The sequence below is a fragment of the Platalea leucorodia genome (genome assembly GCF_965183815.1).
Source record: "Platalea leucorodia genome assembly, chromosome: 22".
Classification (NCBI taxonomy): domain Eukaryota; kingdom Metazoa; phylum Chordata; class Aves; order Pelecaniformes; family Threskiornithidae; genus Platalea; species Platalea leucorodia.
In genome coordinates, this window is record NC_138844.1 from 5,466,598 (window position 1) to 5,493,952 (window position 27,355).

Consider the following 27,355-nt stretch of genomic DNA (forward strand, 5'->3'; position numbering starts at 1 on the left):
CAAAGAATAGGGAAAAAAGCTTTCAGGTAGCTCAGTGATTCCATGAACCCCATGTATTCCCCAGCAAGATACAATACTCTCTCCTTTCGATCTAATTCACACCACTTCTTTTGTAAAACATCAAGGATTTACAGGAACAGAATTGAAAAGTAGCAGTGCAAATCAGGCAGCCTTATGTGCCCTTTTTTATTGAAGTTGCTGTGTACCGTTCCTCCATCAGCCCTACAAAAAGCCCCGCTATAACAGGACTATACAGTATATTAAGAGGGCATCTTTTTCTTTATCAATGCAGGCAAGGAATTGTTCACTGTTACGTTTTCTACCGTTTCTTTGCCCAGCCTGGCATCAGGCACTTGCTTTATTTGTGAGGACAGTGTGGTCGCGGGGTAGGGACCTACACCAGCGGTCGGAGACCCCGGCTCTGCGCCCTCAGAGCTGCTCCGTGTCCTTGGGCAGAGGATTTCGGGGAGAGCCGGAGGCGCAGGAGCGCGTTACCTGAATCCTTTGGGTTCCTCCTAGGCCTCTTTTCTAAGACTTAATTATTTTTGTGCTCTGCGCTTGGGTTTTCCTCGTTTCTCCTTGTCCGTTCTGGACGGTGCGTCCAAGGCAAGGGCTGTTTCTCATGATATACGGGGGTTTCCGTGTGGATTTACGGGACCTGCAGGTGCAACCCCGTACAGCCTCACTGTACTTGAGGATTATTTCTTTTTCCTGGTTTCCAGCTGATTTCTGACGCGTGTCCTGCTGGGCCTAAACCTCCCCGGGGTGCATTTTTCCCCTTCCTTGCAAAGAGAACAAAACAGGTGCCAAGGGGTTAAAACCTCCTCGGCGGGAGCAGGACGGGCGGTGGCGCTCGCGGAGCCGCGATCCGGCCGAGGAATCGCAGGGATAATGGGATTTGCGGAGCGGTCCCGACTCATCCCTCCGGAGCGATCCATGGGGACTGGCTCGGGCACGCATCCAGCGGTTTGCACACACGGGTGCACACTCGGATTCCTGCTCGGTTTGCTCGGGAGAGGGCGGGGGTGGAAGGGGGGGGGGGAGCAAAACAACATAAAGAAGCGACATACAGCGGCCGGGGGGGGGGGGGGGGACACACACACACGACACAAAAACCCAACAACCAAAAATCAATCTCACACGCACAGAGGCACGCAGAGAAACGCGCCCGACCCAGCCAGCCCGCCATCCCTGAACCGCAGATTTTACAGGAGCATGCGGGCGGCGCAGCCATGATTGTGTAGGCGGGGGGGGGGGGGGGTTGTGTGTGTGTGCGTGTGTGTGTGTCCGTGTGCGTGTGTCCGTGCGTGTGTGCATGGGCGCGGGGCGAGCGGGGGGCGGAGGCGCGGCCGCCCCCGGGTCCCGTCGCCCCCCCTCCCCGAGCACCGCCCGGCTCCGCGCCGCCGCCTGCGGGGGTCGGGCACCCCGCGCCCCTCCTGGGGCGGCCGTGTGAAAGGCAGGCTGCGAGCGGGGGGGGGGAGCAGCGGGAGGAGAGGAGGAGGAGGAGGAGGAGGAGGAGGAGGAGGAGGAGGAGGAGGAGGGAGGGAGGGAGGGAGGGAGGAGGGAGGAGTGTGTGCGTAGAGGGAGGCGGGGGGGGAAGGAAACCCTCATGGAAGTATGAAGGAGATGGTGGGAGGCTGCTGTGTCTGTTCTGATGAGCGGGGCTGGGCGGAGAACCCGCTGGTGTACTGCGACGGGCACGGCTGCAATGTGGCGGTGCACCAAGGTAAGACACCGGCCCGGCCCCGCCGCCGGCACCGGGGCAGCGCCGAGCCGCCGCCGCCTCCCCCGCCGGGCGCCCCGGGGAGGCCGGGGGGGGGGTTGCGGGGGCGGCGGGGGGGGGGGGGGGGGGGGCTTTGTTTTATCCCTATTGTTCAAAATAACGGTGTCGCCGCTGGCCTGGCTCGGCGGAGGAGGCGGGGGGGGAGCGCGGGGTGGCGGCGGCGGGGGGGGGGAGCGGAGTTGGCCATCAGCTGCGCCCCGGGGGGGGGGGGCAGGCACCTCCCGGGGCTGGGGGTGCTCGTTACCGGCAGCCCGGCGGGGCTTCCTTCCGCGGAGGGCGGGGGGATCGCCCGGGGCGGCGGAGCTGGAGCTGGGGGTCTGTGTCCCCCCCCCCCGGCCCCGGTGGCCCGGGAAGGGCGGGCTGCCGAGCCCCGGGCCGGGAGGGCCGGGCCGCAGCCGCCCCCGGGGTCCGGTGCCCTGGGCTGGGCCCGCTGCCGCGCATGGCCCCGGGTAACCCCCGGGGGGGCCCGGAGCTGCCGCCGCCAAGGGCAGGCAGGGAGGCAGCCCTTCTCCTCCCGCAGAGAGGGGCTATTTGCATTTTAAATGACTCGGAGCACGCCCCTAACACAGGGTACCGGACTGGAAAGTTTGTCCTCAGGTCTCCGAACAACAACAAAAAAAAATTAAAAAAAAGATGTATTTGCTTTCGTTCGAATCCAGCAGAAAGGCACGGTGATTATCCTGGTCGGTTTGTTTTGAATAACGCGAAGGTTTCTGGTCTCATCTGGCATGTCTGTTTTCCCATCTATTATTATCCTATCCATCTACCAGCACATCTCCAGCCTCCTCCTGTACAACCGCTCCCGCGGCGCCTCGCTGCCCGGCTCCAGCTGCGGACGGGTCCCGCTCTGCCTCTGCCCCCCGTCAGGCTGCGGGGCCGGCGGGCGGCCTTCCTTTTGCTTTTCGTACGTTTGGCGTATCCGCGCTCACGGCTCGGGTAAGAAGTCGCTCGCAACCAGGTGACCGAAGGGGAGGTGAAATGGGGAAGTGAAGCTGGCAGGGGATTTCTCTTCGCTCGGAGGCGAGGCGATGCTCGGGTGTCTCCTGTCATCAGGCAGCCTCTCCAGGGTGCCTCTGAGTGACGCGGCGGGACGAGGGTCTCGCTGGAAGGGCGCTTCTTTCTGTTTTCATTTCGCTGGTGTCAGTCTTCCATTCCTCCCGTTATTTATCAAACCGCATGCTAGAGAAGAGGTTTCTTCATCGCTTTCTTTTTTGGAGGGAGATAAAGGGCGTTGGCATCCTTACGCCCGCTCCCAAGATTAATATAAACACTTTTGTTTGCTGGCAAGAACGGTTGCAAACGGGCAAGAACGGTTGCAAACGGGCAAGAACGGTTGCAAATGTGCGATGCTTTTATTCTTTTACGGTGCCTGTTTTTAGGCCCGCACAGGTACAGAGGCTGGATGTGTTTGCTGTGTGGGAAGCTCGTTTTGGTACGGCTGGATCGTCTTAGAAAAGTCTCGGAGAGGGCACCGCTTGTTTGGAAAACGCAACTGTCTATTTAGGTCTTGTAAGAGTCCTTCAGGATATAATAATTCCTAAGGAGCGTAGCAGTGTGTAGTGGATGTTCTTCAACCCTCTTTTTAAAGCCTGCTCATAAACCTAGCAGTAGTGTGGTGTTTTGGTAGGCTTTTATTTCTTAAATAGAAACAAACCGCTGTAGGGGATCATCTGGGTCATCTAGTCTCATTCCGTGCAATCGCACACTGGGTTTGGTATCTCTTTGTGCTGCTTGAATATCCACAAAACCAAAGTTACCTTTTGAAATGATTGTACAGTTAAATAAAGAACCCTGTGTTTTTTTTAAACTTACATTATAGCTACACTTTAGGGCTGTTTCTTAAAAATACCTAGCATTTCTCTGACAATGGTTAGAAATCTTATCTTTCCAGGAAAAAATTAAAAATGGTAACAAAACCATCTGATTGGAAGGGAAGCCTCTGACAAGATAGTTAAGAACATTTAGAAATCGTGTTTTCAACTCTGCCTTACTTATGTTCTGCATTGTTCCTTGTTTTCTTCCTTGTTTTCTTCCTTTTTGAAGCAGCGGGCACAGAAGCTCGCGCTGGCTCCAGCTGAGTGCTTGCTTTTGGCCCTAAGCCCACAGCTAAAGATGGACCCAAGGCAGGCTCCTCCGTCAGTGCTTTCATGTCGTTTCTATTTTCTTCCGCGTATGCCTTGGCTCATCTTGCACTCAGCTCTTTCTGTTTAACTCTACAATCGCGTTCGTTTTCCTGGCTGATGTGGGACAAGAGACGTTAGAGAGATGGAGGGGACCTCTTGCGGGCCGTGTCTGGCCCGTCCCCCAGGGAACATCACAGCGTTGCTTCCAGCAGGATATTTTCAGATGCTTTGTCCAACCTAGTTTCAAATGTCTCGAGCGACTGGGATTCCATTCCAACCGCCAGCTCGCGTTTGAAGGTGGAATAAGGAAGACAGAATTTGTTCTTTCCCAGGAGACTCCTATACCCTCATCTGAGATGCGTAGCCTTACTTCTTCCCGCTATCTTTACCAGCCTCTGTTGCTTTAAACCCACGTGTGTGATGGCTAAGAGCCCTTTCGGGGTGAGAAACGCTTCCTTTGGGACTCACAAAGACCATCCTTGGATGGTTAGAGGGAGAAGGTCACCAAAGAAGGTGAACGGTCTTCAAGCAGCATTGCCCCATCAGAGAAGGGAGCTGATTTTGAAGAAGCGGGAGCTGCAGCTTGCGGAGGGGGACCCTGAGAGCATCAGCAGTGATGTAGAAAGCAAGAGGGACGCATGGTATAGCCGGATAAGAACACCAATTTTGTTGGGTTGTCAGCTGGAGATTTGTGTTAACGCAGAACCTGTCCCCAGGAGCAGTCCTGAAAAGCCTGAATTCAGCGGTCTCGGAAGCACGGTGCGAAAGGCTGCCGCTGGATCTGGCTCAGACTTGAGGGCGTGCAGGGTCAATGGGAGTTTCGCTTGGTGTCTGTCTGAGTTCTCACCGAGGTGATTTCCTTCATGACGCTGGGATTTTATCTTAGTCCTAATTATGGTTAAGATGCTTCACAGCCACCCATTCCATAATTTTATATTTAGATCACTAGTGGCACTTGAAAAGTTAAGGGGTAAGGAATTGCCCTGTTTGTGTTTGCTGGACCAGAATTAGACACAGTTTATGAAGCACTTCACTCCCACTTAGGCCAGATTTTCATAGGAATTTTTCATACTGGGCATGAGCTTCTTTGAAAACTTGAATAGATGTGGAAGACTGGACCTCTTGCAAAAGGCTGTCTGGTGTTGCTGGATATGGAAACTAGAAAGGGGAATAAAATGCTACGTAGATGTAATTTTGGGGTTTGTCACCTATCTCTGACTGATAACAGCTCTGGCAAACTTTTATATGCACCTGAGAAATTAAACAGTTGATTTCAAGATGGTTTAATGAACTCTCTTTGCTTTTCTTCCAGCTTGCTATGGAATTGTCCAGGTTCCTACCGGACCCTGGTTCTGTCGGAAATGTGAATCTCAAGAGCGAGCCGCCAGGGTGGTGAGTACGAAGCGCGCTTGCCCTTACACGAAATAGGGTGGTTCGATGCCCTTTGTGTCTCTGCTGGAAGCAGTGTGGTCCCCTGGCAAAGGTGACAGAGCCCGGCATTTCAGCACTACGGTGGTTGTAATCCCCGCTCCACCTGTAACCTGCTCTATCTTGTTTATACAATAGGCATAATCGCATCAAACAGTTTCATACAACGCCATTAGCCATCTTGATGAAAATGCTGCCAGAGATGCTTTTAAGCAAGTTATCAGTGACAAAATTTTGGAGTCTAGAGACCTCAGTCTTCTAAAAAATAATGGCATTCTTCTGAAAGGTGGTTTTCCTGCTGCTTTTTCTATTCGGCTCCCCAGGAAGCTTTGGAGCGGAGGGGAGCTGGCATCACCTGCGATGCTGCTGTGCTGTCAGAGTTATCACACCGACTGACGGGATGGATTGGCATTCCTCTCTCGCAGCAGCAGTCTCCTGCATAAACTCTTCTGAGTTTGTGAAACAGCAGAGAAAATGACGGGAAGCTGGATCAGGGCTTAGTTTCTGTCTTAAGCAGCAATTCAGCAGTACAGAACACTTTACAAATGTTCTTAATTAATTCTGGCATTTCCCGGTGAGGCAGGAAAGTGGAAGCAATCAGGCCAGGACTGCCCCTTAGGTCTGCCGATGTGGCAAAGTTGTTTGCGCAGTAAACTGGGCTGCGAGTTTATAGCACGCGGGCTACTCGGCAGTAACTTCCCCTGTGCGCCCTGATCGGACACGGCTGCGCCGACCGGCTGCCAGGGCGCAGACCTAACGAACCTGTAAGTTAGGCCATGGATGCTGCTTTTGCCGTACCGTAAATCCAAGATAGCTTCCCCCCTTCGCTTCCTTAAAGATGGATTTAAATTAAACTTTGGCTTTCCTTAACTACAGAAGGCCTCAGTCAGCACAAACGATGTTTATTAATGCCTGCACTGCCTTCTGAACTGGTTTAGCCAAATCTTTTCTGAAGTACACACCTAGCGAAGCTGATGGAGGTGACCTCTGAATCTGGGGATCTGTGCAGGCCTGAGCAAATAGCGTGCTCCATCTCAGCTGGGCTCTCTGCTTGCTGCAGTACAAAAGTTTAATCTGTTTCACAGATGGGCGAAGAACTTGGCGAAGATGAGTGAATGGGGGAATTAGGTATCCGTACCATGCTTTCTACATCGCATTAACTCATTCCTCATTGGAAGTGGGAGTGTAAACAAGACCAGACCTTCAGACCTGAGCTCTTTTCCCGTTGTGAGATGCTGCTTTTATGTGCGCTGCAGTAAAGGAGATCAAATGTGTCTTTGAATGGGTTTACATCCTGCAGATAGTTTCATAGCAAAGAAAGGAATTGGGATTTCATGGGCCTCCTTCCCCCCGCTCTCCCAGCCGTGTAGGCAGAGAGAAGCTCTTCAGCATTAGCTACGATTCAGTGTAAGCTGTAGTAATGCATGTACACACAAGTCCTCCTCACCTGTGCTCGTTGCGAGGACCGTAGCTTTTCGCTTGCGTATTATACACTTGAAACTGCCTCCGAGGTATCAAGAAAACAATACCCCCGCAGGTGGCTCCTGATTTAACTCCTCCTCAGTGAAATCTGTTGGACAACGCGTGGTGGGCTTCAGTCATGCCATTCAGTCCTGCGGCATTCAGCCCCGCTACTCTAATAACTGAAGAGCGATAATCTCCCTTCCTAAGCAGAGCTGGGGATGATTTCCTATCTAAATCCCTCACCTTTTCAGTTAAACACCAGCAGTCATAGCAACAGACACGCAGATGGGTAAATACTTAAAAAGAATCTAGTTCTTTGATGTAGAGAACAGCATGATCAGAGTAAGGGAAATGAGTCAGGTCTTCTGAGATCTGTGCCTGCCCCTGTTACTAAACCACTTTGAATTCGTGCTCCGTGGTCCAGCGAGGCTGGAGGGTGCGGTTCGCCCGCTGCCCTTGGCTTTCCCTGCCCCTCTCTGTGCCTGCCTTGCTGTAAAAGGGGCATCATCCGCCTGCAGGCCCTGGATCTTGACCGAGGGATGCTGCTACTTGAGCGCTAAATGCACTGACAACAGCAGCAGGGTGAATTGATATTCGTATTTCTTTCGTAATGACTGTGTGGCAAACTCCTTTGAAAAACAACAATGCTTTTCTTCCCACATCTGCCTTCATAGAAGAATCTTAAAGCAGTTTACAAGTTTTGTCCATAACAAACGTATTTATCGGCTAAATATTGATACTTTTGCTTTCAAAATGAGATACGGAGGCATGGAGAATATCGCACTCCTCTGATTTTTTTTAAAACATCGGCCTCCTGCTTTCTGTATCTCTGCTTTGGAGGGATGGACTCCATCCCCTCTTCAGCTCTGGAAAGAGAGCTCGGGAGCCCCGACTTCAGGCAAGCGCAGCCACTTGGTGGGGGATCCCGGAGTTAGGAGCCCCAGGGGGTCAGGAGCTCCAGCCTTACCCATCACAACCCGGTTTAAATCAGCCAAGCTCTGCTCTTTTCCCAGAGTTGAACTAAAAACCCCGGAGACTGCCTTGGCCTATGCAGGTTGACTAAAAGGAAGAGGTACCGCTAATCCCTGCCCATAACCCCTCCTCAGATGCTCGGGTCCCTAAAGGATGCTGTGGACGCTGTTGTGCTTACAGTAAGCAACCGAAAGCCCATCCACTTTGTAATCAAATTGTCTGGGAAGCCCGGTGAGCTGCAATGGCCAGAGGGCACTCATGTGAGGGATCATGTGCAGGCTTTAGCTGTCATTTCGAGGCAGGGCTATTAAAAGTCTTGTGTGGGGCCGATGGAGCTGTTAACCCCTCTTGTTACAATCAGAGCTTTGCTAATCGCGTGGTGGGAGAGCCGCTTTGATCTGAGGGGTGGAGGGAAGAGCGGAGGGGCCTTTTCAAGTGCAAATTTCTTATTACAGTGTCTCAGTTAACCCAGTTCTTTTTCTGTCTTGGCTCTGCCGGGCTTTCCATAGTAATTGTGAGAGCAGCTCTCCAGCCCTCTGGCAGCCCGGACCTAAGCAGGAGCGGTGAGGAACACCTCCTGTGGTCATCCATCCATATTTCAAACTAAGTTGCCGGCAAAGCGGGACGGGCTGCCGACGACGGCACCCGTCTTTGTCCCCTCGTCTCTTATTTATACGTTATCACAGGGATTTCGTGCTTGCCAAAGGTGCCTGTTTGGCAGCCCTCCACACTTGACTCCCATAAAAGCGTTGGAGGATCGGGGTGAGCCTCCCTGCTGCCCATAGCGTTGCAATCCTATTTATTGTGCCCGTCTGTCCAGGAGGTAAAACTTCATCAGAGGAAATCTTGAGCTTGCTTGAGGAAAACCATCTTTGTGGAAGGTCCTCGGGGACTACTCGGTGGCAGAGGCTTTTGCTCGCGGCCAGTTATTGCTCAATACGTTGGTGTTTTTTGGGGCGTGGAGCACCTGCCCCGTTCCGCTCGCCGGAGCCGAGCGATCACAGGGAAGCGCAGGCAGGCGAGAGCGCCGGGTCCCGCACACTCATAGCGGCCCAGCCCGCCATCTCGCTTCCACACCAGGCACCTCATTTCAAAACTTTCTGATGAAGCACTTTTTTTTTTTTTTTTTCACAGAAAAACAGGGTTTTTTTTGTTTTGTTTTGTTTTGTTTTTTAACAAATCAGACGTTTCCGCTAGGGAAGGAAAAGAGTTGCACCTTGCAGGTTTTGGGGCCTTTTTTTAGGTCAAACAAAACAAAAAGCACATAGAAATGTTCCCTGAGTGATGCTGTGAGAAGACAACGACCGTTTTCGGGTGGCTCAGCCTGGGAGGAGCCCTCGGGGCCAGGAGCGTGTTCCCCCATGCGTGGCAGCGCGCCCCAAAACCGCCTCGCCTCCCACCAACGCTTCGAAAGGGCGTCACGGCCGGGGGAGAGCCCTCGTATAGTGATCAGCCGACGTGGAGGCCCATGTCGGCCTGGCAGGGCTGAAATTAGGGAGGGAGGAAAAACGAGCGCAGGGCCTCGCTGTCGGCCGCAAGGCGAGGAATGGCGCCGAGGGCCGTGGCGCTGGGTTTCCCTGGCTCTCGCCATCCTGCCTGGCTGGACCCTTCCCGTCCCCCTCACGGTCTTCCCCAAAAGCAGCCATTAGTGACCGGGCATGGAGAGGGGCGCAGAGTCGCTCCCGTCCCTCGCGGCCTGTCGTGGCGGCGGGCCTGCAGCCCCCCACCCAGCATGGCAGCGCTGAAGGAGCTTCCTCCACCCTCATGGATGGCGAGGACTCTCCGGTGCCGCCGCTCCCCTCACGCCCTCCCCGTCCCACCTCAGCCCTCCCCGGGGCCAGCTTTGGGGGGCAAGCAGGGTGCCCACCCACCAGTCCCAGCCACTGGGGCCGGGCTCGCCATGGCCCCCCACACCCCGTCGGCAAAAATGTCACGACAGCCTCACCCACCTCTCATGAGACTGGAAAAAATATCGCAAGAGAAAGAGAGAAGGAAGGAAGGAAAGAGGCAAAGATAGATAATGGCTTCTCTTTATTTGCCTTCTGCTCTCTGAGTCATGGTTTTCAGTTTTACTCCCCAACCGCAAAGACTAAAACTTTTTTTTTAAAAAGCCCCGTGAAAGTCAAGGTTCGCTTGTAGCCCCGTGGCTCTTGGGCTGACGCTTTAAATACCTCCCCGTCAGACAGGACGATATCGAGCTGTGTCAGAGTATCTTTTTGCACCCAAACCGCTCTCAGCCCTTCTTCCACTTCCCCTCTTTGAAAGCAGCCCCATCTTTCATAACCATGCTGTAAATGAATCATCTCTTTTCTGGCCCCGCGCCTCTGGGAGTTAGATTAAACTTGTTGTTTCTGCTTAATTTCAAGAGATGTGAACTGTGTCCCCACAAAGATGGAGCGCTGAAGCGGACCGACAACGGAGGTGAGTACCTCTGCGCAGAGCCGGGTTCGTCGTGCGGAGCCTCCGGGGACTCGGCAGCTGTCCCGGGCACAAAATAATTAATTTCTGAGCCTATGTCACCAGAAAGGGAAGGCTGGAGGCTGCAGAGGAATGAAAACACTCTGCCTTTTTCTTACAAAACTTCACTTTCTGAAGCCTCCGCGGTGAGAAGGCCTTTCCCTGCCTGACCTCTGGCTGGCACCGAAGCACAGCCCCTGAAATGTGCAGCTTCTTGGTTTAACCTCGCAGGAATCGGTGCGCGATCTGGCATCGTTTACAGAAATGTGGAAGCCGCAGAGTTATTTGCTGCACGCTTGCACAGCAGTGGTGTGATCCTCAGGTTATCAGAGCCTCAGCCCTGAGTCCCCATCCCGGAGCAGGGACCGGGACGCAGTAAAGCTGTTTTTCTCTGCAGGACTTGTCTGCTCATCAGTGATGCTTCTCAGGCTCTGGTGCGGTGAAGCACTGTGGGGTCTGATTTCAGTTGTCAGAGCCTGTAGCTATTCATGCTGCTGGCTGTGTAGATCAAACTTAATTTTTCTCCAAACCTTATTTTTCAGAAATGCTCCTCTACCTACCTGCCACTTACCTTAATACACAAAGAGTTAAATTAGGCAAGGAGGTCTTTATTCCGATAGATCCCATACTTAGAGAAGGAGCCCTAAGTCCAGGATATTTTGTAGAAGCATCTGCTAGAGCTGGTCATAAGTGCCAAGAGCCTTAGTGCAATAGCACAAGTATCGTGTTGGGGGATTGTCTTATAACAACATAGCGTCTTCTTCCGAACATGTTGTTACGTGGTTTGGTCAGGTCTGTGTAGACAGGCACGACCATGTCACTGTACAGAATTACACAGCCCAAGTACTGACAGTGCTGTATGGTTCTGTAATCACGGAGTTTGTTTCTGCCTGCCCAGGTGAATCCATTCCAATTCTAGCTAAATCCTTCCAGTGCAGTAGCCGTACCGGTATGGGTCAGCCCCCAAAGGCTCCTGACCTTCAAACTTTCTCAGTTCTCTCCTGACCAGATGGAATTTCAACTTACAGATCTGATTTGGGAAGTGTCTTGGTGGATTTAGATTTTAATCTAACTTGGCTTGCTGAAAAAGAGCCGCCTTTAGCCATTGATAACAGCCAATAAAGGGAGCTTTGTTTCCAGCGGCATGGGACTACACGTCAAACCTGTCCCTTCAGCATCATTTACTGCTTGGATGCTTTTCCTGGGTTTGGTTAGGTCTTCAACTCTGGGTCCCAAGTCCTGAGAGGCTGCTTTTAAGAACGATGAGCGCTGCACATTTCTTTTCCCAGAGAAATCTCTGCTTTCTTATTTAATCTAGAGGTGGTATCTGTCTAGCTTTCATCCACAAAGGGTTTTATTCCTAACCAAGTTACAACAAGCAGTATTTCAAATCTAACATCTAACTTACGTTGGCTCCCTTCCTTCTCGCCCTCCCATGCTTGTCTGCAGCCCTGTCTGAGTTTAAGACTCTTCTGGGTTGCCCCACTGAACCTCCGCTCTCTCTCTTGTGCGCTTCCCCAGGGTGGGCCCATGTCGTCTGTGCTTTGTACATCCCAGAGGTGCAGTTTGCCAACGTCCTCACCATGGAGCCGATTGTCCTGCAGTATGTCCCCCACGACCGCTTCAACAAGGTAAGGCCAGCTCTTTCTCCTGCTGCCCCAAGGCAAGTAGCCCCGCCTTGCCTTTTTGGGGTCATCTTATTCTGCCACTTCTCCTGTCCAATTTATTTTAATTTCCAGGTACTCAGATTCCTTTAAAAATAACGAACAAAGAAAATCCCCATTCCTGCAAATAACTTTTTGTTCCTCCATTTCTCTCGTCCCCAACTCCTTGCAACTTGAGCAATCTCCGCCTTGGAGTTGCGTGTTGGTTACTCCACATTTTGATCCGACACAGTTGTTATTTGGGGGGGAAAAAGAAAACGCGCGAGTTTTGCGCATGCCACTGAGAAATAACCCCGAGCTGTTGTCACAGAAGGCACAGAGTTAGGAGTTCTTGAAGGCTTTGCCTCCTGGTGACCAGTGAGAGTGGAGCAGACACTTTCTCTGCCTCTGTGAGTGAGCACTTTTCCTTTCTTTTTTTTTTTCCAGACCTGCTACATCTGTGAAGAGCAGGGCAGGGAGAGCAAAGCAGCCTCTGGAGCATGCATGGCCTGTAACCGCCACGGCTGCCGGCAAGCTTTCCACGTCACCTGGTGAGTTCCCCACAGCATCGCCCCAAGAGTAGCCCCGGCTTTTGGCTTTGCTGCTATGGCTTTGAGGCCGCACCAGATGGGTGGTGTGGGGAGTTGGGCTAATCACCCTGGCTTTATTTTGTGCGAGGGGTATCTCGTCCTTGATCAGTTTGTGAGGGGAACTTCCCCAGGAAGGCTGAGGTTTCAGCAGTGAGCCTTCCCTGCTGAGAACGAAGGCTGGGGATTTCCCTAAGACTGTGTGGAATCCAAGAAGAGATGAGATGAGTCACAAGCCAGGAATGTTCCTTCTCCAGCAGACCACATGCAAGAGTATCATCTAGATGATGTGATTTTAAGGGCTGGTATCCTCATGTACCCTGGCAGCCTGAAAACAGCATTGCCTATCAGCAGAACAGGGAGATTCCCAGCTTTACACGGATTCCTTGCTCATGATATGTCTTTCGTTGGAATCGTTACTGGTCTCCCAGGCCTCCCTCAAGAAAAACAAAACTTGCAAGACAGTCTGGTAGAAAAGTACCGACAATTTTGAAGATCTTAATATGAATTAAAAGTAGTCTGAACTTTTTTCCCCCTCCTTGCATAGCATTTGCCAAGCAGAAGAGGAGACTTCAAGACCCTGCCTGAGTATCCTGAGCTATTCTTTGCCCTTTGATGGGATATGTGATCTGGTTGTACAATTTGCTTTATCCTCCTCCTAATTGCATGTATTTCAGTGCCCAGATGGCTGGCCTTTTATGTGAAGAGGAAGTCCTAGAAGTCGACAATGTCAAATATTGTGGCTACTGCAAGTACCACTTCAATAAAATGGTGAGTTTCTTCATCCCCGCGATGGAGTGTTTTTGTCACATGTAAGGCATCGTCTTCATCCTAGATTGTATCTGTGCTCAGAGCAGTAAGAAATGCCAAGAACACAGAAACAAGGTCTGCAGCCTGCTTCCCTTCTCAGCCGTTCAGTCGGAGTCACTTAGGAATAAAGATTAAATTATATTTTGCATTTCTATAGCATCTTTAAACCCATTTTCAGAACTAGGGGTTGAATTCTTCCCATCTGTTTTGGCTTCCCTGACCCACTATGGCTGGAAGAGAAGTCCCAAGAAAGGAGAGCAGGCATGATGTTTGATGCTCCAGGGAGCTGGGGGTTTAGCTCAGGCACCCTGGGCAGGAGGGTGTAACGCAGAACAGCCAGAACTTCTGCCTGAGGACAGAGACGGCCCGGAGGAGACATGGAGTCATTCACTGTTGGAGGGATATCTGGGGCAAAGGACTTCCCCCTATTAATTACAGTACCAAGAGGAAAGAGAGGAACCCTTTTGCTGGTCTGCATAATTAGTAGACACCTGCTCTCCCCCCTCCAGCAAAAAGGAAACTTGATCCTCTCCCTACAGCTTTATGTCTCAGTGGCTCCTTTGTTGCTGGCCTTTCCCACTTTCCTTCCTGCTTATCAGTGCTGTCACACACAGTGACTGATGTCTTGAGCATCCCCTCAAAGTCAAACCCGAGGACACCTTCCCTGCCCTTCAGGTACCCTCGGTATCTGACACGAGTGTAGCTCTGGATCGAGTTCACTGATGCTGAGATAGATAGCAGGACTTCTGCTAGCGCCTGGAGTCTGCGAACAGGGCATCATCCTTCCACGCACGCCCCCACGCCCCACTCAAGACGGAAAGCTGGACGCTGCCGCTCAGGAGGACTGGCTTCTCTGAGCAACGCTGCTGCTACCATTTATCTCGTTGCTTACAGAATGGTCTCTTAGCAGCCGTGCCTTTCTTCTTAAAAGTGTCAGCGTGCATGGGCCACCGAGAACCAAAGCTCTGGGGAGTCGGATCTACCTGCTGTTTGTAAGCCCCTAGTAGGGTATCCACTGGGTCCCCGTCTTAGGAACCAGGCTGGGCATCTGGTACAAAAAGAGTTTGGTCCTGCATGGGGTAGACAAGCCATTTACCGTAACTTTGCTCACGGTAGCGGTGGAAGCTGGGCTCTATAACAGTTTCCTCGCTCTCTCTTTTTGCTCCTGTTCTCCACCGCCTACTCCCCTTCCCCGCTTACCTCAGAAGACCTCACGTCACTCTGGAGGTAGCTCCTTCATTGCTGGACGAAGGAGTCGATCCACGTCCCCTGCTCAAGAGAAGCATGTATCCCACCACGAAAGGCCAAAGAAGGTAAGATCCGCACAGAGTTTGTCGATCCAGAGCGGCGCAGGCGTGTGGGATGGAGGCGAGAAGGGGAAGAGTGTGCCGAGAGCACCGATGGCTCCTCAGACGAGCCCTGACTCTCTACAGAGTTTCGCGGTCAGAGATCTGAAGAGCGGCTGCCTTTTGAAACAGGCCTCTAGAAATGTGTATGCAAGTAGAGCAGCACAGCCACGGGGAACGCGAGGCCCAGTTTGCACGTTCCGATGATGCCGGCGGTCCTGGCAGAACACGCCTCTGAAACGCGCAGCCTTCCCCTGTCTGTCGCCGGGCAAGTCCACTTTGAGGATGGCATCGTGCTATGGCTTCTGGCTACCGAGTTGATCTGTGTGGAAGTCATTTGGGCTGTGGTTTTAAGTGCAGCAGCTGGAGAACAGAAAATTGGAGGTCGTTGCTCTCAGATCCCAGAGTCCAAGTTTTAAAGGACAAAAAGATACCGATCTGTGTCGTGGCCAGCAGGTTAATTGTAGGCAAGAACAATAATTAGTATAAACTAGGTAGTATTTTGTTAGTTAGATAAGGCAGTCACAGGGATTCCGCGTGCCTCAAGTCTACCCGTGGAAATAGTTTATCTTCATTAAACAATTATTTAGAAGAACATCGCATGCCAGGTCTGACTGGTACAATAGTTAGTTATTTAACTCTGCTGGTTAAGACATACTCATCAAAACTGCTGCGGTGTTACAGGACATGTTAACAGCACACCAAGGTTCATAATTAACCAACTGACTCACGTGACAAATGCTCATATTTCAAGGAAAAGCAGCAGTGAATGTGTAAGGCAGAATCCCAGCAGACGCCTGGGTTCTGACGGGGTGGAGGTTCCCGTGTGGAAGGGTCTGTAGCAGAAGAAATGAGGGGGCCAGAGGCTTGTGGGGTATTTGTTATTTATACCAGTAAATAGCCCTAAAAGGCAGGACCCGCGGTTTTTGGAGGATTCAGGTTCTAAGGCGAGTGGCAGCAGAATAAGAAATCTTCCCTACCCCTGGATACAGCTTTTGCAATATCAAGAATCCACAACGTAGCCTGCCGCCCTCCTTTGCACCCCGTCTGTCCGAAGCAGCGGGGTAGGACGTGAAGCAGAAATAACTTACACGGGGATGCTGGCGGTATGGTCAGATGGTTTTTAATACTTTATGGGCCATATCCTCGGTTTTGTTAGCAGAAATCCAGAATTACTCTACCAAGCAACCTCTGGATATATTCCACTATAGTCAAAAGCCAAATTTACCTTGTTGTATAAACACAATTGGTGATACCCCTGCAAATTGCAGTGTGAATCTTTTAAGTCCTGCCATAGCTGTCTGGCTGTTTACTTCTTTTTTGTTTGTTTTTGTCTTGTTGCAGTAGGCATCCTCACAATGCGTAAATGATTTTGAATGGTAATGATAGTGACCCACATCCAGAAACAGCCCGATGACGCTCGGGTGGGTTATGTGGCCGAAGTCTGATGGATCTCAGCCCAGTCTCTCCAGGGGACAAGGGCATCCAGGCTTTCAAAAGCAGCGCGGCCATCCGTTAATACTGACTGACGCCCTCCTGGGATGCCCAGCTGAGAGTCCATAAATTCTGTGGGCAGGAAAGCCATCTCCTTCTTTATTTACAGAGGTTATCCCGCAACATCCAGCTTGAAACGCTGCCCACCATGTCCATTACGTGTTTGGGAAGCTTGCCCAAACCGTACCTGATACATGGGCAAACAAGGCAAACCTCGCTTGCGAAGTGGCGCCTGCCCCGCTGCCGACGCCGAGTCAGGAGCTTTCCTGCTGCCGAGGAGGCTGAAGCGTATGGGGAGTGTTTGCTCCTCTTGTGTGTTCAGCTGCTGCGAGGAGAGGAGGAGGAGGAGGAGGAGGCGGGAGGGAGGGAGAAGGAGCATCTGTGCCACGGACGGGGAGCGAGCGCTTGGCACAAGGTGAAGGGCTGCGCTGGAACGCGCTATTTTTAGGCAACAAGCAGGCAGAGGGGGTGGGAGAGAGGGCAGGATCGGGGTGATTGACGGCGGCTTTGGAGAGCTCAGCGGTAATTATAACGGACAGACCGGGCCAGTCCAAGGCTGGGGACCGTACGAGGGTTTCTATATTTGCACGGCTTCTGGTGGCGGGGGTGGGAGCGCAATCACGTGCCTGGCAGGTAGGAGCAGGGGAGGTGCTGCTTCCCGGCTTTGGTTGGAAAGCAGGTCAGCGCCAGGGGGAGAGCGAAAACGGGAGGAATATGGATTTATTTATAGGCTTCTCAGCGGCGCTTGCCACTATTGTTAGCCTCTGGGTTCCTCGCAAAGGTGCAGAGACTCCGTCTCGCTGCTGCCTCGCCGCTCTCCCCTCCTGATGGCTCGTCGGGTTTGCGAGCAGCGGATCCGATGGAGGCCCCTTCCAGGGCCGGCAGCGCTTGGCGGGGCCACAGCCCACGTGCAAAACCCGCTCCTTCCACTTAGCGAGGGGGAGTCAGCACGGAAAGGGGGACAGGGTGTGCAGAGCAGCCGAGATGGGCAGGGTAAGGGAGGCACCCTTGGCTTCCAGGGGGGTCGGGCACTTTACAGGTCTGGGAGCGGTTCTGGGGTGCAGGGGGGAAGGACTGGGTGTGAGGCGGTGTGGGAACAGAGACCTTTCGAAGGGGTACCCGAAGAGGGGGGTGAGCCGTTAGTTCCCACATGGTTTTGGAGTACGTGACTAGCAGTGCATGATCTAATTGCGCGTGTTTCAGGGGAACTGGACGTGCTGCTGTGCTGACCTGAAGTAGAACAGCTTTTTCTTGAGCCTGTCCAGCTGTGCAGCCGGCTGGTCCCGTCCTCCCGGAGCGGGAGGCGTTGCAGGGGAGCTGGTGGCTCAGCGGCAGACCGGAGCGCCCGAGTCCCCGGGCTGCAGGTGCTCGTGGCTCTCTGCTCCAGGAGCTCCGTGCCTGACGGCTCCCTCCCAGCGCAGGGCTGTGCCTGTTTGCTTAGGCTTTACGGAGGAGAACTCGGGCTGAGTTAATGACTAAGTGAGGGGCACAGGATTTAACCCAGTGGCTTCAGTAAGACAGCAGACACTCGGGATTTGGACTCCTAAGCCCTGCTGTAAAACAGTTCAGCATTTGTGAAGAGTCTTGTTCTCTGCGGAACAAGGGACAATTGTGATGTGGGGCTGCAAGCCAGCGTCGGCAGCCCCCGCCTCTTGCAGGCACAAATGATACCAGCCCAAGCATTTCCTTCTGTGCTGTCCTGAAAACGGGAAAGCTCCAAGCTTTGGGTTTTCCTCGGAACATACCAGGCCTTAGCAAAACCAGCCCCACTTATTTCTTTGGGGTTGGTATTGCAATGTGTGTGCTCTACCCTGTGGGAGCCTTTGCAGGGTTTGTTTGTTTTTAAAAAAAAGAAAGAAGAAAGAAAGAAAGAAAACAATAGCTAAATACCAAGAAAATGCTGGATGACGCACAGGGGTTGAATGAAGTACAGATGTTCTGTCACCTATATTGTCTGCTTGAAACGCGCAGAAAAAAATTACCATGTTCCGTGGAATGAAATTTGTCACACCAGGAGCAGACGGGAGCACGCGCGCTACGACGTTTTTAGGCGTATACCCCATGGAGGGAGACACTCGTCCAGTGTTATTCTTAGTGAACACCTGGAACCCATAAGCAAAATCAGGGAACTTTTAATGTGGATATGGGACATTGTTATGAGAGGAACGGTCCCTGCCCAGTGCCATAGGAAAGAGAGGCAGGCGCTCGGAGCAAATAAGCCCACCTGCAGTTGTTCCTCCGGTCTGGGTATGGAGCCAGTTCTCCGCAATCATAACGCACCTTTAGCTCCTGAACCGCTTCCCTAGCCACGGCGGGGGGCACTTTTTGGGGGTACAGGCACTGTCTCTGTCCTGCCCCCCTTATCCCTTTAGCACCAGCCAGAGCAGTGCACGAGCGCCCGGTCCCGCGGCGTCTGAGCAGATGCATGGCAGAGCCTGCCTCCCCGCTGCCATTGCCTGTCTGTCTAGACCCGATGCCAGTGGAGGAAAGGAGCCAAGGACCCGGCCTGGCAGATTTAGCACACTGGAGAAGTTGTACTGGGCTGAAATCTCAACCCGGTGGGTCTGTGAGGGGCTTTGTGTTTGCATCGAGTTGGTGACGGGGGTCTGCCTCTTGGAGTTTTGTGTCCACCCAGGCACCAAAGGGCAAAGTGGACGTTTTTTTCAAGTGAGATGCAGGCAGCTGCCTGCGAGACCAGCACAGTTTTTTTGGGAAGGAGTACTGAATCTAAATCTACTTTGATCTAGCTGTAGTAGCCTTGTTTTATAGCATCCTTGACCGGCTTTCTGTGACCTCTTGTTATATGGGTGTTTAACCGCCCCCAGCAAATCCTTCCATTAGCAGGGGGTGCAGCAATAATTGCGAGCACGCAAAGCCCGGCGAGGGCTGGCCGTGAGTCCTTGTGTAAAACCTCTCGTGCGCTCGGCGTGTCTGCAGGCAGACCCGTGAAATCCCCTGGTGTGAGGTTGCAGGCAGGGGCTTGGTGTCCCTCTGCCCGGTGCTGCCTTCCTCCTCGCTGCGGCTGCCATGGCTGCAGCCCAGAGCCAGGCCTCCTCCTGCGGGTGAGGGAGTTCAGAGAGCCTGGGAAAGAGGGAGGGAGCAGCAGAGCCCGCTTGGCTCTTCCCAGCTCTTCCCTCCCTCCTTCCCCTGCTCAATCTACTTTTAATGATCCAATTGCTGGTGTCCAGCAGATTAGAAGAGGGGGCTCGGGGAAGGGGAGACGGCGGTGGGGGGAGCAAGAGGAGCTGTGCACAACCCTTTTTGGCAGCGAGAGATCCTGCTTGGTTCCTCCTGCGCTGGGGAGCTCGAAGGGAGATTGTGTCGCCGGCACGCCCCCGATGCAGCCGCGCTCCCCCCGCCGCAGGCCTGGCCTGCTCCGTGCCCACATGCCAAGCCCCAGCTGCTCAGTCCTGCACGGGGAGAGTTTGTTTTCCATGAAGTTTGTTGCTGGGGGCAGGTTCCCGTTCCCTGCAGACCGCAGCTCGCCCAGCCAGCCAGCCTGCCGCAGGGAGCACCGAGCGGCTGCAAGGTAGGGCTCGGCTTTTGCTTGCAAAGATGGGATGGGGGTGTTGAAAGGTTTCCTGCTCTGGCAGTGCATCCTCCCTCCCTCCTCCTCCTCCTCCTCCCCTGACTCCTGCTTCATGGCACAGCCAGGCAGGTCTCCGTGGGCAGGCTGGGCTGTTGGCGGTGGCTGTGTTGTCTGCAAAGTTTCCTGGAAGGAGGGTTCGCAGAGGAGCGAGCCTGCGTGCCAGGGACGCAGGAAAACGAGGTGGGGAGAGGGCACTTGAGAGGCAGGGCAGAGCGCTGCTTCCCCCGTCCCCTTGCCCTCCCCTCCCTTTGCACCCTGCGGCTCTTGCAGGAAGCATTTGGAGCCTTCCTGTTCCTGGAGAGAACCCACACGTTTAAAAGCTGCGGGTGCAAGCTGGGGAACGCCCCGGGTTGTCTGAGGGCCTGTCAACACAGGCAAGGTAGCCAGGAGTGACTGAGCACCCTGACCGTCTCGGTGCCGTGGTCTCTGCGGGCAGCCGAAGTAACCTTCCCACCAGTGCCTTGGTCTGGGGGCAGCCTGGCCCCTCTGCAAAATGTCCGTGGGGTAACGGAGTTAATTGTCCTGCCCATTTAACACAGGGCACTGCATTTCTCCAGTAGTATTGAAGGTGTCAGATCCTGTTGCCCTTCTGAGTACCCAAAAGTATTAGAGAGTAACTGGAGGTGGGAGATGGGTGCTACTGGGTGTGCAAAGGCAGTGGGCACCCCAGCTCTGCAAAGCTTTAGGGCTGCTGGCTGCAGCCCAGAGAGCTGCTGGGTACCCGGTCCTGGGGGTTCTGCTCTGCCCGAGCAGGAGTGACACAGAGAGCATGGAGAGGAGCCGGTGTGGGAGAGGAGCCTGGAGAGGAGGCTGGAGAGGAGGTGGTGTGGGAGAGGAGCCTGGAGAGGAGGCTGGAGAGGAGGTGGTGTGGGAGAGGAGCCTGGAGAGGAGGTGGTGTGGGAGAGGAGGCTGGAGAGGAGGTGGTGTGGGAGAGGAGGCTGGAGAGGAGGTGGTGTGGGAGAGGAGGCTGGAGAGGAGGTGGTGTGGGAGAGGAGCCTGGAGAGGAGCCTGGAGAGGAGGTGGTGTGGGAGAGGGGCCTGGAGAGGAGCCTGGAGAGGAGGTGGTGTGGGAGAGGAGCCTGGAGAGGAGCCTGGAGAGGAGGTGGTGTGGGAGAGGAGCCTGGAGAGGAGCCTGGAGAGGAGCCTGGAGAGGAGGTGGTGTGGGAGAGGAGGCTGGAGAGGAGGCGGGAGAGGAGCCTGGAGAGGAGGTGGTGTGGGAGAGGAGGCGATGTAGGAGAGGAGGCTGGAGAGGAGGCGGTGTGGGAGAGGAGGCTGGAGAGGAGGTGGTGTGGGAGAGGAGGCTGGAGAGGAGGTGGTGTGGGAGAGGAGGCTGGAGAGGAGGCGGGAGAGGAGCCTGGAGAGGAGGTGGTGTGGGAGAGGAGGCGATGTAGGAGAGGAGGCTGGAGAGGAGGTGGTGTGGGAGAGGAGGCTGGAGAGGAGGCTGGAGAGGAGGCTGCAGAGGAGGCGGTGTGGGAGAGGAGGCTGGAGAGGAGGTGGTGTGGGAGAGGAGGCTGGAGAGGAGGCTGCAGAGGAGGCGGTGTGGGAGAGGAGGCTGGAGAGGAGGCTGCAGAGGAGGCTGCAGAGGAGGCTGCAGAGGAGGCGGTGTGGGAGAGGGGCCTGGAGAGGAGGTGGTGTGGGAGAGGAGGCTGGAGAGGAGGCGGTGTGGGAGAGGGAGAAGTGCTCGGTCAGCAGGACAGAGGAGCAAGGTGCTCCTGCGGGCACGGCCTGGGGCTGCGTGCAGGGACACCCAGCAGAAGTGCCGTGGAGCTCTTCCTCAGGCTGCGGTGGTTCTGGTTTCAGTGCAGTCCTTTGAGCAGAGCACGGAGACTGGTCTCTGCGGGACAGATTTTCTAAATAGTTTTGAGTGCAGTTGCTGAGCACATGTAGTCGGGGCCAGATCTTCAAAAGAGCTCAATATCCAGCGTTTAGCTTTTTGGAAAACCTGATCATTTATTCAAGCATCTAAATGGGAGTCGAGGCATTCCAGAAATCTGGTCCCTATTGTGCAGGCTGGGTTCCTGCTGAATATGTACATATGTACGCACTCCTACATAGAACCAGGGGACTGCTCAGTTGGCTGTTGTAGCCTCTGCGCTGCCGACGGCGAAGGGAGATGTTTCAGACAGGAGACAGCCAGGATTTTGAAGCCGGAGGATGCGAGTTTGATGGTTGCCATCACAATGAAACTGTGGGAGGTTTTCTGGTTCACGGTGGTGACAGTCAGGACATTTCTGCCTTTCCCCTCGCATGTGCACGTGTGTAGGTGTGTGTATGTAGGTGTGTAGGTTCATTGTCACTAGCCAAAATGGCTTGGCTCTGCCTTGTCTCATCTTGACCACGATACGTGAAATTAAATCATTACAGTGCTGTCTCGCTGGCGTTCGCAGCGTTGTATCTTATTCCCTCCTGTTGCAACTTCATGATTGAAATGCATTTGGGATTCAGGGTCTGAAAATGAGAGAATAAGCTTTCAGAATATTCAGAAAGTGATATTCAGAAAGTTTAAGGACCAGGGTTTGTGCAGTTATTTGGCAAAATGTATTGTAATGAGATATCTGGCTCCTCTTTCCCATTTCTGGCTTCCGTGAGCGGCACCGGCAGCATCTGCAAGTAGGCGAGCGTGTGTCCAGGGCTGGGGATCCCGGACTTTTTGTTCTGAATTTTTTGGATGACTTTCTGTGAAATCTTAGCAAGTTCTCTCATCCCATGTGCCCTGGTTTCCCCATTTGGAAAATGAGATGTAGATATTAAAAACCTCTCTGCAGGTCGTTGAAACTCTCTGCTGTGTGCTATTAAGTGAGTGCAAATTGTTACTGCTGCTGGAGTAATGAACACTGATGTGCCCGTGGTCTGTGACAAGCTGCCTGACTAACTGGGCTGCAGTTTCCCCATCTTCTGTCCTAGAAGACCCATGAGACTGAGAGTTTATAGCATGAGAAGCCCCGAACATTATGAGATTTAGTGAAGATTTAATTTTAATTTGTCTTTCGGCACTTAGTCTGTAGAAATCACATTTTCAAGCTTTCCTTGTTCACTGCCAAAGCTGGAAATGTGTGTTAAAGAAAGGGAAGAAGACGGAGATTCTGGTAAAATGCTGTAGCTCTAGGAACAGAGGCTTTAACAGATATGCCAAACGCCGGGAGCCTTGTGATAAAGTGATGGGTATTGGCAGCGTTGGCTGGGCACTCGGCAAGCGCAGCAAAGCTCTAGGCTGGATTTGCCTCCTTTTTTCACCGGCTCATCCCGGTGAAAGCTTCCGCGGCGTCATGGCAGGCTGACGCTGGCAGGGTCGCTGGTGGCTGCAGCGTGGGCCTCCTTTTCGAGTGCGTTGAAAATTCAGCCAAACCCACGCTGGAAGGTGCCGATTTTTGGAGCGCTTTTGCTTCACCTCCGCTTCACTTCATGCCTGCCTTCCCCAGCCTTTTGCTCCCGCCCTCTCCCTCCTCCAGCCCCTTTTTTTCCCCATTTAGTGTATTGTTTCCTGAGCTAATTATTCCACTCTCTTCTCTCCCTCCCAAAAACACACAGTGGAGCTCATGTATTTGCTGCAATTGCATCTTCCCCTGACAGCATCCCGCCTGTGGCACGTGCTGGCCGCTGTAGCCTCGGGGCTTTGCCTGCGCGCGGAAGCAGTCGGCGTCTTTCTGGAGAGTCAATGAATTTCTATGTCGCTCTTCTGTTCTGAGCGCACCTTTGGTCCAGCCTGAGGACTTCAGCTTCTGGAATAAAACGCCCGTGTGAGGGAGTTGTACCAGAATAGGCATCCTTTCCCACAAAAAGTCTCAGAGACAAGAGGATGGATTTTTCTAATCCCTGCATCTCATGCAGGTGCTTATCTGACAGCAGGTCTCCTGGTCCACACACCAGTGACCGCACTGGGAAGTTTGGAACTCAGCCCAAAAGTTTCTGCAGCTTCAGTAAAGGCCGCATCTTTAGCTGACATCAGTAGCACGGAAAAGCTCCTGGAGTCAGCTGAGTGTTCCCATGGGAGCGTGCAGCTGAGGAAGACCGGGAGGAAGGAGGAGCGTGTGATGGAGCATGCTCCTCTGTCCACCCACCCTGTGTGCCAGCTGGCCTGCGCGTCCTCGGGCCCCTCTGGCTTGAGGTCACACAGACCTACGCTTTCAGTCCTTTCACTGAAACCATCTCGGTTCTAGCACGAACATCCAGATAGCACTATATAAGAACAGCCTCCTCGGTTACAGTCCGTTCCTCAAGAGAATACAAAATCAGGGCGGGCAGGACTCAGTGTTTCTCAGGCCATGATTTTTCCTTGCTTTGCAATTTGCAGAATCCCATTTTTCTGGGGTTTTAGTGCGAGGAAAAACAGGATGAAGAAATCAAACTAAATAGTCTGTCTCCTGTTAGCAGAGATGGACCCAGACCAGCTGTCTCTGTTGGGAGGGGAGATGTGGGGGATCTCTAGGTTGGGTTCAAGCCAAGGCTCCGAGATCTCCACTGACCGATCTCTTTACCTGTGCACGTGCAAACGTGCTGAAATCAAGATTCTCCCGTTGTCTGTACAGGGTGGATCTGAGAAACCCTTGAAGAAGGTAGAGCGCGAGGGTAAGGGGGCACAGAGCCCCTTTGGGGAAATCGCAAGAGGAAAGCTCAGGTTTCTTGAAATCAGCCAGAGCTTGTTAAGTCCTTCCCTATCATCTTACCATAAACTGATTTGGGGGCTTCTGTTGATATTCTGCGCTCCAGATGTTGGCTGCAGCTGGGGTAGAGATAGTGGGACGCACCCACCCAGAAGCTGGGATGTGGGGGAAGGGATACTGGGCTCGTGTGGATGGGTGGAGAAGGAAAGAGGAATATGAATGTATGGTTGTAAACCCACCCCTACACACCCTCCTTTCTTTTCCCTTACAACTGCTATTCTCAGCAGAGGAAAAGTTAGCCTTTCCAGTACTCTCTGATTTCTTTTGCAGAGTCGGAAGGACAAAGAAAGACCTAAACAGAAGCACAAAAAACGTCCGGAGTCTCCCACCAGCCTTACCCCATCCTCGGTGCCCGTCGCTGCAGAGAAGGTACCAAACCCACGGGATGCGAGCGTGTGAATGCAGGGTGGGGAGGGAGGGCAGGGGGAACCCTCGACGCTGCCTTTCCTAGCAAGTGGGGAGGACGGGGCAGAAGAGCAGAGAAGGGGCTTTTGTCCATTTATTTTGATTCCTGATTCATCACGTTCTCGCTCTCTCTGCCTGACTCCCCACCTCGACGCCCACCTTGGGAATTTAACACAGCAGCTGTCTTGATTTCTGTCAGCACTGACGACACAATCATGGAGCTAAACTCCCAAGTGATTGAGCTGTAAGCGCCAGCCTGTTTTGCAGCAGATGTTCAGATTTGAAGCTCTCGCGGAATAGATAAATATCCCTGCTTTGGCCTTTTCTGCTGCCACATTGTAAACAGCGCAGGCAGGTGGATAAGCAAGGCAAGGCTTCTGGGAGGAGGTGTTATCCTTTATTAGACAAACTGATGTAGCTGAGGGGAAAAAAACCCCAGACAATCTTAGAAGCACATAAGATCTTTAGAGTGCATAATAGAGGTAGCTTTTCTGTGTGAGACAATGGGAGGTTGGTTTCTATTTAGTTCCTCCATTTTGGGGAAATTCAGGCAGAGGGGCACAGCGTGGTGGCCTGCTTTGCTCCTGAGGTGTAGAGGGAGGCCGGTTCCCTGCTGGGAAGATGTCGCTGGTGTGGGTTTGTCCTCTCAGTGCCCGGGGCTGGCGGGGCACAGTCGGGATGTCAGGGTATTTCTGCTGTTTGCTGCTGAAATCGTGCTGCTGACGTGGACTCTTGCACCTGGCTGTAAATCAGGATGGCCCTGAGCTTTCTGTCATTCGTGCCAGCTCCAGTAATGCAGAATAGACGCAGAGGAACTTGCCTCGAGCTTGCATGCAACAAGGTGAAGGCCACGTTTGCAGTTGTTCGGGGTGAGGGAACAAGCGAGGTTGCTCCAGCGCCTGGACCTTTGGAGTTGTGCTCTCCTCTCTGTAGTGGGGATGTAAATGAATGCAGCTCCTTAGCAGGGCTGTTCTGGTGTAAGTGAGAGTAGGACTAGGGCCAAGCTCCTGCTAGAACAAATAAACAACATGTCCCAGGAATGTCCTTTTGTGCACAGAAATGCTACTTGGAAAGGCTTGGGTGTCCTTTACGTGGCAGGACTGCCTTGTGAAAATGAAAATTCACAGGCTAGCAGTGTCTGCATATGTGACAAGCACTGCAGGGGCAGTCTGGAAGAGCGAAAGCTCCTGCCAGTCAGCACAGGGTTGCTTTGGGTTAGGACTGAAGGGGATTTTCCATGTTCTGTGCGAGGCCAAGCCTGGAAGCAGGGAGTAGATGTAGGTCAGAGCTGAAATGGCAAAGCTGGTCTCATGGTTCTCAGGCTGGGAGAAGCAGAAAGTTACAGCGGGACAGCGTGGAGGACCAGCCTCTGAGCTGCAATCGCTCTTGGTTTACCTGTGCTCATGTTAGGGCAGCTCAGTTCTGGCTTTTGGGAACAGCAGATTCACCCAGTTAACAGAGCTGTCAGGAACTGATGGCCTAAGAAGATTATTTTCAAGCTGAACTGAAACTCAAAACCTGACTCTTGGCCAGCTAGAGCAGTTGTTAGACAATTACCCACTGTCTCCTCCAAAGCCCTGCCAGACCTTTATAAATAAGGAGGGAAGGGTGCAATTCAGTTTTACAGGCAGCTTTCAACTCTTTGTAAGCTAAAATTCAGGAGATCCTAATTACTGTAGCTGTACTTGAGTGACAAGGTTTTAGTGTTTCCCTAGGGAGTTATTATTAATCCGCATAACAGAGAGTGTATTTCCCTTGCTTTTCTGTGCGTAGATCCCAAAGTATTGTTCAAACTCCATTACCAAAGGTACTCACTCCAAATCAAATGTAAGAGCTGCTCGGCAGCCTGCTACAACCCCGCGCAAACCCCTCGGGGGTGGTTGTCTGAGGCTTTCTGGATAGTTACACCAGCGTAACGTTGCACAGGTTAGGCTGATGTAAAACCTTGAGATGCAGTAGTGTAGCATGTCCAAACAGGTTTCCTCTTGGAAGCCAAAACCATCTTTGTCCTTTCTGGGTCTTAGATTAGCATAGCTCATCCCAGCAGCGTGTACTGGGGAGCGGGCAGGGTAGATGCAGCAAACCGAAAGTTGATGTTCATGGTGTGACTACGCAGAAGAGCGTTGCTAATCCCTGCTGTGCCATGGTTAGAGTCTGAAGAGAGCTGGGGTCTTTTCCTCTCCTTACCACTTGCATGGTCTTGGGCAAATAATTTATCTATCTCCTCCGTGGTCTTCTCCAAGTCACCCAATGAACCAGAGCATAAACTCCCCAGGGATAATCCCTGCAGGTGGCACAGCCCCCAGTCTTTCGTGGGGAGCAGCTGGGTGAGAGCAGATCTCAATGACCTGCAGCAGTGAGCGCAGATGGTCGTGTCCAGGCTCCCGGGAGAAGGACGCTGGCCCAGCGCAGCCGTGCGGAGCTGTGGGAGGCTGGTGCGGCCCTTGCTGTCCACGCCAGACCCATGCTGCCAGCTCGCCACGCTGCTCGCACCGTAGCCAAAGTGGCACCACATACAGTGAGTCCCAGGCTCCCGTCCCGGCGCGCGGGCTGTGCTGGAGCAGGGCTTGGACTGGGGGCACTGAGCATCACCA

General features: G+C 53.2%; 1 protein-coding gene across 2 annotated transcripts in view; it reads left to right on the plus strand.

Annotated features, from left to right (window-relative positions):
- Positions 1-1,611: 1,611 nt before the first annotated feature.
- MLLT6 (MLLT6, PHD finger containing) overlaps positions 1,612-27,355 on the plus strand; it is a 47,460-nt gene continuing 21,716 nt past the window's right edge. The window contains exons 1-8 of one of the 2 annotated variants that reach the window (XM_082331766.1): positions 1,612-1,726; positions 5,219-5,298; positions 10,137-10,191; positions 11,749-11,858; positions 12,318-12,421; positions 13,135-13,228; positions 14,473-14,580; positions 24,627-24,725. In XM_082331766.1, coding sequence (XP_082187892.1) covers positions 1,618-1,726; positions 5,219-5,298; positions 10,137-10,191; positions 11,749-11,858; positions 12,318-12,421; positions 13,135-13,228; positions 14,473-14,580; positions 24,627-24,725 — 759 coding nt within the window. In that variant the 5' untranslated portion in view covers positions 1,612-1,617. The remainder of the gene's footprint in view (positions 1,727-5,218; positions 5,299-10,136; positions 10,192-11,748; positions 11,859-12,317; positions 12,422-13,134; positions 13,229-14,472; positions 14,581-24,626; positions 24,726-27,355) is intronic. The other variant, XM_082331767.1, reaches the window with a different exon arrangement.